Source organism: Gracilinanus agilis, chromosome 1 (genome assembly GCF_016433145.1).
Source record: "Gracilinanus agilis isolate LMUSP501 chromosome 1, AgileGrace, whole genome shotgun sequence".
Lineage (NCBI taxonomy): Eukaryota > Metazoa > Chordata > Mammalia > Didelphimorphia > Didelphidae > Gracilinanus > Gracilinanus agilis.
Window position 1 is genome coordinate 203,158,105 of NC_058130.1, and position 12,778 is coordinate 203,170,882.

General features: G+C 43.0%; 1 protein-coding gene across 1 annotated transcript in view; it reads left to right on the top strand.

Annotated features, from left to right (window-relative positions):
- MAP2K3 (mitogen-activated protein kinase kinase 3) overlaps nt 1-12,778 on the top strand; it is a 47,311-nt gene that overhangs the window by 14,605 nt on the left and 19,928 nt on the right. The window contains exons 2-3 of the mRNA XM_044659843.1: nt 7,038-7,107; nt 9,653-9,701. Of these exons, the coding sequence (XP_044515778.1) occupies nt 7,038-7,107; nt 9,653-9,701 (119 nt within the window). The remainder of the gene's footprint in view (nt 1-7,037; nt 7,108-9,652; nt 9,702-12,778) is intronic.

Below are 12,778 nucleotides of genomic sequence, written 5' to 3' on the forward strand. Positions count from 1 at the left end.
TCCCTTCCCTTCCCTTCCCTTCCCTTCCCTTCCCTTCCCTTCCCTTCCCTTCCCTTCCCTTCCCTTCCCTTCCCTTCCCTTCCCTTCCCTTCCCTTCCACCTTAGAATCAATACTGAAGCACCCAGCTGCCCCCTCTTCTCCACTTTCTGTGTGATCCAGTGACATTGGCTTTGTTGCTGTTCCTCAAATACAACACTGTCTCCTGATGCCAGACACACACTGACTGTGTGTGCCCCATGCCTAGAATGTTCTCTCCTCCTACTCTTTGCCTCTGGCTTCCTTTGGCTCTCAGCTAAAATCTTCCCTTTTCCAAGAAGCCTTTCCTAGTTCTCAATCATCTTAGTGCCCTTTCTCTAAGGATATCCCCAATTTATCCTGCCTAGATCTTGTTCCATAGAGATCTTGTTTGTACATAGTCGTTTTTTCATGTGTAGACGGTGAATTCTTTGAGAGTTTGGACTGGTTTTGTTTTTGTTTCCCCTTTTCTTACCTTTCTATCCTCAGTACTTAGCCCAGTGCCTGTCACACAGTAGGTACTTAATGAATGTCAGTGGACTGATGTAGAACTGGAGCTCAGATGAGAGACCAAGGCTGGATCAATAAATGTGGGGGTCATGTGTGTAGAGATGATCACCAAACCCATGCAATCTGCTGAGATCCCAGAGAGAGGATTGCCCGGGATAAAGCCTTGGGGTATTCCCAGAGTGGGTCAGGTATGCTGAAGGGGGATTCTTTTTAGGGGATGTAGATGGCCATAAAACCCAGGCTCACAGAGTGGTGAATTAATTCACTGTTCCAGTGTCATTAGTGTGGAATTTAATTGCCCTCCAGAGAATTTTTAAAGTTTTTAGTGGGGAGTATCTCTTCTCACATGTGACCTGACCTCTGACCTCATCCTTTTAGCATCCCTGGACCTCAGGAGGGATATGCTGTGCATTTGAACTTGATTTACCCTTCTTAAGCCTGAGCTCTTTTTCTTTTTTCTTTTCTTAAACCCTTACTTTCTCTCCTAGTAACAACTCTGAAGGGCTAGGGTGAGGCAGATGAAGTTAAGTGACTTGCCCAGAGCCACACAATTAAGAAGTAAGTGTGTGAGGCCAAATTTGAATGCAAATCCTTCTGACTCCAGGACTGGTGCCCCATCTGCTGTGCTACCCTTGCCCTCAGTCCCTCTTTTTCATTTGGACTTTTCTTTGACAACCTTTATGCCAGTTTTTAGTTCCTTGTTAGGACACTTACTAGTGGTGTGTCCCCAGATAAGCCACTTAACCCTTTCCGCCCAGGGTTTTTGGTGTTACAAAATATTTCCACCTACCATGCATCTCTCTGTTGTCATAGCGCTATAACTAGAGTTGGATGGGATCTCAGAAGCCATGTAGTCTGACTCTCTTATCATATAGATGTGAAGAACCTCTCCTCTATCTACACAATAGGTTAAGAGACTCAGTGGAGATCAGATAGGTAGTAAGTAGCTAATTGATATTCTAACCCAGTCAGTCAATAAACATTTATATAGTACCTACTGCGTGCCAGGCCCTGTGCTAATCTTTGAGATTCAAAGACAGGCAGAAACTAGTTCCTGCCCTTAAGGAGCTCACAGCTGAATTGAGGAAACAACATGGCAATGATGTACAAGTACAAAAGGGGATAAATTGGAGTCATCTTAGTGGGGAAGGCACTAAGATTAAGGAGGCTTGGAAGAGTTTTCTTCTGGAAGGTGGGATTTTATTTTTATTTTTATTTTGACTATTTCCCCCTAGTTACATGTTTCATGTTCTTTCCCTCTCCCCCAAACCCCCTAACCCCCTTTAACCACACACAATTCCCCTGGGTTTTATATGTGTCATTGATCAAGACCTAATTCCATATTATTGATAGTTGGACTAGAGTTATCGTTTAGTGTCTTCATCCCCAATAATATCCCCATCAGCCCGTGTGTTCAAGCAGTTGTTTTTCTTCTGTGTTTCTCCTCCCACAGTTCTGGAAGGGATTTTGGCTGGTACTTGAGGGCAGTCAGGAGGTGAGTATGAGGAAGGAGAAGATTTCGGGCATGGGGGATAACCAGAGAAAATGCCTGGAGTAAGGAGGGAGATGGGGGTGTCAAATTGGAGTATCAGGAGATTGAACAGTAAATATAGGAGACTGAAGTGGAAGAAGACTGGAAAGGTAGGAAGGGGCTAAGGAATGAAGAGCTTTCAAAGTCAAACAGAAAGGGACAGTTAGGTAGTCAGGAAGACCTGGTTTCAAATTTGACTTTAGACTCTTCCTGGTTGTATGACCCTGGACAAGTCACTTAACCCTGATTGCCTAGCCCTTGCTGCTTGCTTTTCTGTCTTAGAATTTGATACTAAGGGGGCAGCTAGGTGGCTCAAGGTCCTGGGTTCACATTTGACCTCAGATAGACACTTCTTAGCTTTATGACCATGGGCAAATCACTTAACCCCAATCGCCTGGCCCTTGCCATTCTTCTGCATTAAAAACGAATATCAAGAAGGTAAGGGTTTAAATTTAAAAAGGAAAAAAAAAAGCCCATCAAAAGGAAAAAAAAGCCCAACAAAAGGATTTTGTTCAGACCTAGAAATACTAGAAAGCCATTGACTCCAAAGCCAATAGATTTTCCAGTGTTCTCTGGGTCCTACTCATTTGAATGTTGTAGCTGCTCAGTAAATATTTGTTGAGCTGAATTGGGCTGCTGATCCTGCCTCCCTGTAATTGTCTAGACTCTACCATAGGAGAGTTAACCATGACAGTCATGATTCCAATACCAACGCTCTGGCTAGACCTTCTTTGGATGTGGATTTTGCCCAAAGGAGCGGAGGAAGATGACCTGAGTAGACTAGTCTGTGGGCTCATTCTGACTCAGTCCTGCTCTCCTGCCCCCAGCATTCCAGGGAACAAGGGGCCCATTGACAATTCCAAGGACATGGCACCCTCTAGTGTCCCAGTCTGAGAGAGACAGATAGTAGACCTAACAGGAAGGAAACGCAGCTCTAAGCCTCTGACCAAAGTCCATGCTGCAGTCTGGCTGCCAGTTGTGGATCTGGGGAGATCCCAGGACTTTGAGCATCTTCAAGCAAGTGTATTCCATTGAGCAAATGCTTCATAATTAGATATATCTGCAGGAGCAGTGTATTTTTTTTTTAAACCCTTGACTTCTAGGACAGAAAAAAAGAGGAAGGGCTAGGCTTTAGGGTTAAGTGAGTTGTCCAGGGTCACACAGATAGGAAGTGTCTGAGATCAGATTTGAACTCAGGGCTTCCCAACTCCAGGCCTGGCTCTCTATCCACTGTGCTACCTGGCTGCACTGGAAGCAGTGTCCTTGAATGAGTCTTCTGCCTGGAGAGTCCTTGAGAATTCATTTAAGTGCCCTTAGTGCCTTGAGAAAACAAATTATAACAAGGAATCCTCACCCTCAATAATCTGACAGTAGTTGGGGAGATAAAACTGATAATTGGTACAATGGATGACATGTTGGCTTCAAACCCTGCTGATGTCACTGACTATGTAGCCTTGGGAAAATTATATTAACCTCAAAGTTTCTTGGAAGAAATGGGTCTTAAGGTGGTACAAGATAATAATCTGTTTTCCTATGCAAATGAAAACCTCTATAAATTGGGGTGCTGGACCCTGAGAAATGGAAACTGAATCAATTTTTTATCTTCATATTAGAATCTGTAGATTTTTTTTTTGTAGCCACAGAAGCCTAGCAAAGTGACATATATGTAGTGCAAGGACTGTTTCATTTTTGTCTTTGTACAATCGGCACTGAGCTTGGGGCTAGACACACAATAGGTGCCAAATAAATGCTTCTTGAATCAAAGTGAATTAATGCTATTAGTCTAGGAGTCAGATTTCTTTATAGTATTATCTTTTTAAAAATTATAGTAATACATTTATTGCTGTTGTTGAGTCATTTTTCAGTCTTGTCCAAATCTTTGTGACCCCATTTGGGATTTTCTTGAGAAAGATACTGGAGTGGTTTGCCATTTCCTTCTCTAGTTTATTTTCTAGTGAGGAGACTGAGGCAAACAAGATTAAGTGACTTGCCTGGGGTTACACAGCTTCTAAGTATCTAAGACCAGATTTGACCTCACTCAGATGATTTTTCCTGACTTCAGTCCTAGCACTCTTTTCATTTATACCACCCAGATGCCCAGTAGTTATCTTTTCACGCTCAAGCTTTGTTTCTTTCCTTTTCCTTCTGTATTCCCTTATATCCTGCTTGGCCTTGTAGAATTCCTAACAGAGAGTGCGAAACCAGAAGGATAATTCACTGTGGCTGGTTTAGGACTTCATTAGAGGAGTGAGAGCAAAAAACTTTGGTGGCCCCATAATGGCTCCACCACTCATGGCGATCCCCAATGGAGAATGGGAGATCAGTCTCTTTTCTATGACCTAATAAGCTATGTTTAAGACCTAGGTCTCCAAAGTAAAAGGTCATGACCTTCCTTCTACATCAACAACAGTCTTTATTGACCGTTGTCAGAGAGGTCAGTTACCCCTTTTATTCTGATGCTGGATAGAAATGATTGTGCCCAGATCTGTCTTAGGAGGATGTGGTCTGTCTTGTCTGATGGCTGTGTTACTGAAACTCTGGCCCCTTCCATTTTTTTTCTGAAAAAAGTGTACTTTTTAGTACCTTTCTTCTGAGGGTCTGAATCACAAACTCTGACTCATTCATTCTTTGACTCATTCATTCCCTCTTCACTCTCCCTCATCTTACCTCAATGAGGTCACCCTTGGGCAAATGAGACCCTTCTTTCACTTATGGGGAAAATAAGCACAGAGATATTTATCTACCACCAAGTCACCACCAGAGCTGGGGACAGAAATGGTAGATTCCTGTCTGTTAGTTTAAGCATTTTAACTTTTAGTCCAGCTATATTGCTTGCCTAGCAAACCCGGGTTTTTATCAGTTTTATCTCTCAAAAGCTTTAGAACTCGAGGCTTTTGCTGGCTGGCAAGTTCCAGGAATTCTTCCCATAATTCATTCCTAGAGGAGAGCTCCAGCTTGGGAGAGAATAGTCTTCATGTCAGTGGGTAGAATACGGCTTAAAACAGTGCAAGCCAGTGCTTGCCTCAGATGAGAGAACTCGGCTTTCTTGATATTAGGACCAATTGTCTTCAGTCAGAGATAGTCTAAAAGTTTCAATCTGAGGGAGGACCTGGGGTGTGTGTGGTTGATACTTGGAAATGCTAGGCTAAGGCTCCCCCTGAAATAAGGAACCAAGTCAGGATTGAAGAAATAAATCATGGATGGTTGCAGTATGTATAATAGAATATGCAGTTTGGTGTATAGAAAGAGCACTGGGGCCAGCTAGGGGACTCAGTGGATATATCTGGGACATGGGAAGTTCTGGGTTCAAATTTGACCTCAGACATTTTCTAGGGGCAATTCACTTAACCCTAATTGTCTAGCCTTTACCACTTTTCTTCCTTGGAACTGAAAACTTAGTATTGATGTGGATTTAAAAAAAGGGCACTAAATACAAATTTTCATGCTAACATACATGGTAACTTTTGGTAAATCACTTAACCTCTCTGCCTTGGTTTCTGAATAATAGTCCCTGAGGACTCTTCCAGCACTAGACCTATATGGTCTTCTAACTTTAAAGCAGCCCTGTGTTACTGGGGTAAATGCCAGTTGAGGGTGAATCCAAGCTAGTGTAGACTCTTCATAGGAGACTCCTCTGACCTTTGGTAACTGAAAAGCAAATGGCATCCTCTTAGTCTCCTGCCTTAGGAAAGAGATGGCCTCATCTCCCAAGACTGTAATGTTGTAGTTCCCCCTCATCAGTCAGGCTGCCAGATATTCTCTTCTCGTGCCTGCCTGGTCATGTCCTGGGTCTCTGCGGCAAACTAGGTGGACGGAGGTTGACAGCTGCCTGGCCCCCGGAATGCCAGACCAGGTGGATAAGCTGATTGACAGGGGCTGTGGGTCTACAATTACTTCATGCTTGAGGCACGGGCTGGTCGTCTGAGCAGAGGACAAAGAGGCAGGAGTGCACAGTTCTGTCCTTGGCCCAGCTTCTGAGAGCGACCTTGAGAGTCATTTCACTTTCCTGCTTCAGTTTCCCAATTTCGACCAGCTGATAGGCCTTGCTAGGGGCAGGGGAGGAAGAGAGGGGAGGAGAAGGGGAGATTTTGGTCAGGAGGAAGGGAAAAAGACCTGAAGTCCTGTGGGATGTAATTCATGGAAGTGCAAAGTTTGGGGTGCCACCAGAGTTTTCCGTAGAAGCAGCAGAAATGTGGAAGGGTTGTGTAATATTGAGAGACATAGTATATGGAAGGCTAGTCTTGGTGTCAGAAGGATCTGTTTTCAAATTCTGCCTGTGATCTCTGTTAGCTGTATTGTCTGAGTAGGTGAGCACCTCAAGGTGGCGTGGTGGATATAGCACTGCACCTGGAGTCAAGAAGACTCACTCCTCTTCCTGGGTTTAAATCTGGCCTCAGACATTTATTAGCTGGATGACCCTGGGAAAGTCACTTTACTCTTTTTGCCTTAGTTTCCTTGTTTGGAAGGTGAACTGGAGAAGGAAATGGCAAACAATTCTAGGAACTTTGCCAAGAAAACCCCAAATGGGATCATGGAATGTCAGACATGGCTGAAAAACTGAACATTGGACACTAATGAACAACTTCAACATGTCTGTGGAACAAGTCACTTCATAATTCTAAGCCAAAGTTTGCCCATCTGTAAAATGAGGATAATTCTTCTCACCCCTGCCTAGCAAGGTTGTTATGGGGTTCAAATGAAACAAGATTTATAAAGTGCTTTGCAAACCTCAAAGTGCTATGTATGTGCCAACTCTTATTAGTATGTGCTTCTTTTCAGAGGTTCTTAATGTTTCTTTATGCCCTGAATTCTTTTTTGCATTCTGGGGAAACCAGGATAATAAAATACATAGGATTATGAAAGAAAGCAATTACATTGAAATACTGTTATCATCTTTTTTTTTTTTAAGCACACAGATCCTAAGTTAAGAACTTCAGATGTTGGTGAATTTGAAGGAAAATCAATTTTTCTCTTTTCCAGGAAAAATCAAGAACAGGAAGGATTTAAAAATATCATGCGTCTCCAACAAGCCTCCTGTCTCCAATCCAACGTAAGTGTGTTGCTTCTCCCTCCTCCCATACTCCCATCCTTACTCAGTCTTGGGCTATCAATAGGTAGCATCTTAAGTGGGGATGGCTCTTACAGTTCAACATCCATCAGGCCCCACTGTACTCGGTAGGAGGAGATGCCAAGCTTGGTTGGCTCTTTCTCTTGGAAATCTTACAATCTGATTGGGGCATTGAGACATGCACAAATAATCCAAAGTATAAAAGAGCTAGTTCTTGAGAAATCTATCAGAAAATAGTAAGTAGGGAGTTATGTGAGGCCCAAAATATGATTCATTAAAAAACAATAAAAAAAACTACTACTCTTTGTCTTAGTAACATCTCTAAGACAGAAAGGCATGGGCTAGGCCAATGGGGTTAAATGACTTGACCAGGGCCTGGCACTCTATCCATTTGTACCATCTAGCTGCCCCCAAAGAGCCATTTTTTTAGAGCTATTTGCATCAACAGGAAGAATGACAGACACCTGAGGATCAGCCTGACCCTGACCCTTGGAATGAGGCTTTGTGATTTTCTGAGAGCCACTTCTCTCTGAAAACTTTTTTTAAAACCTTATCTTCTGTCTTAGAATTGCTGCTTTAAAAAAATTTGAACCCAGGACTTCTCATCTCCAGACCTGACTCTTTATCCATGGAGTCACCTACCTGCCCTCTCCCTGAAACTTTTCCAGAAATCTTACCCTGCCAAAATGTTTTTAGGCCACTACGATTAGCCCTTGGTATGCCTTTCTGTGGGGTAACTTGAGGTCCTGAACCTTGTTTGTTCCAGGGTAGTAACTGGGCAGAGACTTTTGCAGGAGGGTTGAGGAGAGCCGGATTCACTAACCTCAATCTGATGTCCTCAGTTATAAAGGGCCACTTTGCTCTTATTAGGAGTGTGAGAACTGATAGGCCATGGGTTCCCTCTCTCTTCCTGAGAAAATTTAAATCTAGCTTTGTGAAGTTAGAGGCAGATCCTTTAATTCAAGCTATAAGCAAGTTTCAGCTCCATTCACTGTTTCGCTCCACCCCTGTCTGCTCCTTCCTCTCTCTAGCACTGCGATGAGCACTCTTTGTTGCTCTGGGGAATGGCTAGTTGAATCTGCTTGAAAACAGACCCATTTGGTCAGTCTTTGCCACACTAAAGTGGCAAGTCTCTTGCAAAGGACTCAGTTTTGGTGACCTTTCTTACCTTGGCTCTGGGAATATTTCAGTTCAGTTCAACAAGTGTTTAGGGTTATTTTGTTACAGAGTGGGGATCCAAAGACAAATATCTACAAATATCTCTTAGGCTACTAGATGGCTCAGTGGATAGAGAGTCAGGACTAGAGATAGGAGGTTTGGGTTTCAAATATGGCTCTAGACACTTCCTAGCTGTGTGATCTTGGGCAAGTTGTGTAGCCTCCATTGCCCAGCTCTTGCTGCTCTTCTGTCTTAGAATTGATACTAAGGGGACAGCTAGGTGGTTCAGAGGATAGAGTCCCAGGCCTAGAGATAGAAGGCCCTGGGTTAAAATATAGCCTCGGGTACTTCCTAGCTGTGTGGCCCTGGGTAAGCCACTTAACCCCTTCTATTCTTCGCCTTTGGAACTTGACAATTTAGTGTTAATTCTAAGACTAAGTAACATTTAAAAACAAAACAAAAAAAACAACAGTTCTTATTCTCAAAAAGCTTAAGGTCTCCTGTGGGGGTGAGGGGAAGGAAACAAAGTGTTTATAAATAAATATGTACAAAATCCAGACAGAATTAATGCAAAGTAATTTTGGGGTGCTTGTGGTTAGGAGAACACTAAATGCAAAGATCCTAGAGAAATGAGCGCCTCGAACTGTCTTTGAAGGAAATCTCGGGATTCTATAGGATAGAGTTGAGGAGAGAAGGAATTCCAGGCAGGAGGACACAACCTGTGGAAAGGAAAGGCGAGGTGGAGGCAGGAGATAGAATAGCTAATTGCCAATGTGGCTGGTTCATAGAATGTGTGAGAGGAGGAATAATGTGCAAAGAGTCTGGAAAGACAGTTTGGAACCAGAATGTAAAAAGATAGATCAGTTTGTATTTTAGTCACCTTGAAATAAGCCAGTGAGGGGAGGAAAGAGAGAGAGGCCATTGAGTTCTTGGAGTCAATAAGGTGTCTGTCCACTCGACCCCTTACTGTGGGGTGGAACATGTGATTTAGGTTGAGGTCATTCCCTTGTGAGTAAAATATTGGTGTCAGCTTTCAGAGTGAATAGGGAGGCTCCTCTGGTTATTGCAACTACCAATTCTATAATTATAAAGTGTTTTCCCATCATCTTTTCATTTGAGGTTCACAACTACCTTCTGAAGTAGGTGAGTATCCCAGTTTTCAAGAAGAGGAGACTGAGGTCAGGAAAGTTAAGTGAGTTACTTAGGGTCACATAGCTACTGAGAGTTTGAGTTGAGATCAGAACCCAGATCATAACCCAGTGCTCATGCTCTTATACTGCCTTGTGCTCCCCAATTTTGTCATTCAGATATAGTAGATCAGTTGGAGCTCTAAAGAAAAGACTCATGGGATTTTTCTCTTTCTTTCCAGACCTCCTAGGAACCTGGACTCTAGGACCTTCATTACAATTGGTGACAAGGTATATGATTTCAATGAACATTTCCTCTCCATGTGTTCTATAACCTATAAAGATGTCTGTCTTTGACACTTCGGGTGTATTGGTATTTAAGCTCTGAAAAAGCTCTAAAGAAACAAAACAAAATATACTTCCTCTAAATAATGACCTCCATAAGAAATATTAGGCATAACTGTTCCTGCTGCCTTCCCCTGGAACTTGAGAGCTGGAAAGAAATGTGAACAATTTCTTCCCCAAAGAGAAATTTTTGTGTATGTACCTACAGATCTCCATCAGACCAAAGGCAGTCCCATCTAGTTTTCCTCATTCTGTCTTTCGGAAAGGATCCTGCCATCTTGATGCCCTCTGCAGGAACTGGTTCTTTGGCAGGGGAGGGTCTGACATCAGCACCCTTCCCCTCTCCCTCTAAGTTGTGTTGGGGCCCCGGATGCCTGACCCCTGGTGTGGTGGGGAGAAGAGAAGGAGCTTTTGTGTTCTCTGCCTGGGTGTGATTCATGTTGCAGGGTGAGGGCCCTTTCTCTTAAGTGAATGAGCAATTTATTTAGTGCTATGACTCGTGAACTTCATCTAGGATGTGTGTAAAGATCCTGTAGGGCAAACACTAAAGGGTGTTTGAGGTTTTCTTGGGAAGCTTTTCCAAGCAGCGTCTGGGACTTCTGCTCTACGAACTACTGTATAACGAAAGGTCAGGGACCTTCTCCAACTCTCTCCACCCAGCTTGTGGCTAGCAGCTGAAAGGACCGCCCTCTTAGCTCTGCAAGACATAAGTCCATCATTGTAATTCTCCCATTCTTTCTTCCCCAACCCCCAAATTGAATCCAAGCCCTAGGACCTCAAGGATCTGCCTTATTACCCGTCTAGAGGAGATGTCAGGGCAGAGAGAGCTGCTTATTGAGTTACTTGGCTGGATCTCTGGGCAGTTTCTTTCTGTCTAGCTCCAGGAGGCCTGATGTTCTGGCTAGAAATAGCTTCTGGTTTTTGTTTTCCTTGTTCCGCATCCTTTAGGGGCTGCGTGAGTCTGTGTGCAGGGAGACTATATATAGACCTTCTTCTGCATGGGATCGGAGTTATATCTGACTGCTTACCTTCCCTTGGACAGGTGCTAAATTGGATCCAATTTGGACTCTCCCACCTTCTGTCGACTTGGTAGTGGTGGGAGGATTAGTGGTGGGGGAAAGAACATGGCTGTCTTGCTTAGGTGGATTGTACAAATTATCCCCAGGTTGCTGGTTACCAACATAGACTTTCTGGAAGGGATGCACCATTAAATAGCTCTAATGAAAGGTGGAGGAATAGGTTTTTGAGGTATTTACCTATTGTCCCTGAGAACTTAAGTCATAAATGGCATTTGAGCATTTGCCAATGGCCTGCGGGGGTCACTTCTTAGGCAGCATGAGGTCCTGGAGAAAAAAAAAAAACCAAAACATAGGCAGCTAAGTGACTCAATAGACAGAAAGCCAGACCCAGAGATGGAAGGTCTTGGGTTCAAATCTGTTATCAGACACTTCTTAACTATGTGACCCTGGGCAAGTCACTTAACCCTAACTACCTGGCCCTTATCACTCTTCTGCTTTGGAACTGACACCTAGTATCACTTCTAAGGCAGAAAGTAAAGGTTAAAAAAAAAAACAAAACCCAAAACAGTCAACTTGGGAGTCAGGTGAGTCTTATTTCGAATCTCAAGTTCATCACCTCTTTGTCAAGAGACATGTCATTAGAATCCCACTTGTGGGCAAGTCATTCAATCTCTCTCAAAGCTCAGTTTTCTCATCTGTAAAGTAGGGATGATGATAACCTTTGCTCTTTATTTTACAAGATTTTGGGGCTCAAATGAAATATGCAAAGCACTTTGGTAAACCTTAAAGCACTATCTAAATACCAAGTGTTGATGTTACTAACAATAACTTATGCTAGGGGAAGTTAGGTATCAATCACAGTGGATAGAGAACCAGGCTTGAAGTCAGGAAGACCAGGATTCAAATCTGGCCTTAGACATTTCCAGCTTTGTGACCTTGGTCAAGTCACTTAACCCTGATTGCCTAGCTCTTACCATTTTTTCTATCTTAGAATTGATACTAAGACAGAAGGAAAGGTTAAAAAAGAAAAAAGAGCTAATTCTTTCTGTATGTTTTGGGCAGGTTAGGGTCTGAATTGGCAGAAGATATCAGTAACTGCAGTGGTACGGCATCTTGGAAGTTTATCTATTATACTTGTTGGAGATCTCCTCTTGCTCTTCTCAAATGCTTCCCAGTGGGACTTTTGAGTCTTGGGAGAGAACTCAGGGTGCCAGGGCTGACAATATAATTTGTGTCAATTAGACAATGCCCTTGCATTTGCCTAGCTCACAAGCTTTTGAATGAGAAATTCTAACTGAATTCCCCCAAAGGCTAAAGAAGATGGAATTAATTATCTGACCAGGGTAAGTTACATTTGAAACCAGTGCGCCTATGTACTCCCTTGCCATTAAATAAAGGGCTCTTAACTTTTTTGTGTCACTGACTCCTTTGGCAGTCTGGTGAAGTCCGTAGACCCCCTTCTCAGAGTAATGCTTTTAAATGTATAAAAAAGGGGGCTGCTGGGTGGCTCAGTGGATTGAGAGTCAGGCCTAGAGATGAGAGGTCCTAGGATCAAATCTGACCTCAGATACTTCCCAGCTGTATGTGACCCTGGGCAAGTCACTTAACCCATATTGCCTGGCCCTTACCTCTCTTCTGCCTTGGAACCAATACATAGAATTGATTCTAAGACAGAAGGTAAGGGTTTAAAAAAATGTATAAAATAAAATAGGATTACAAAAGGAGCTAGTTACATTGAGATGGAGATGTGATTTTTTTTTCCCATCCAAGCTCATGGACCCTCCCAAGATCTAGTTAAGAATCCCTGACCATGAAAAAACATTGTTCGTTCGTTTTCAGTTGTGACCAACTCTCTGTGACCCCATTTTTAGGTTTTCTTGGCAAAGATACTGAAGTAGTTTGCTATTTCCTACTCCAGCTCATTTTACAGATGAGGAAAACTAAGGCAAATAGGGTAAGTGACTTGTCCATGATCACCCAGCTAGTAAATGTCTAAGGCTAGAT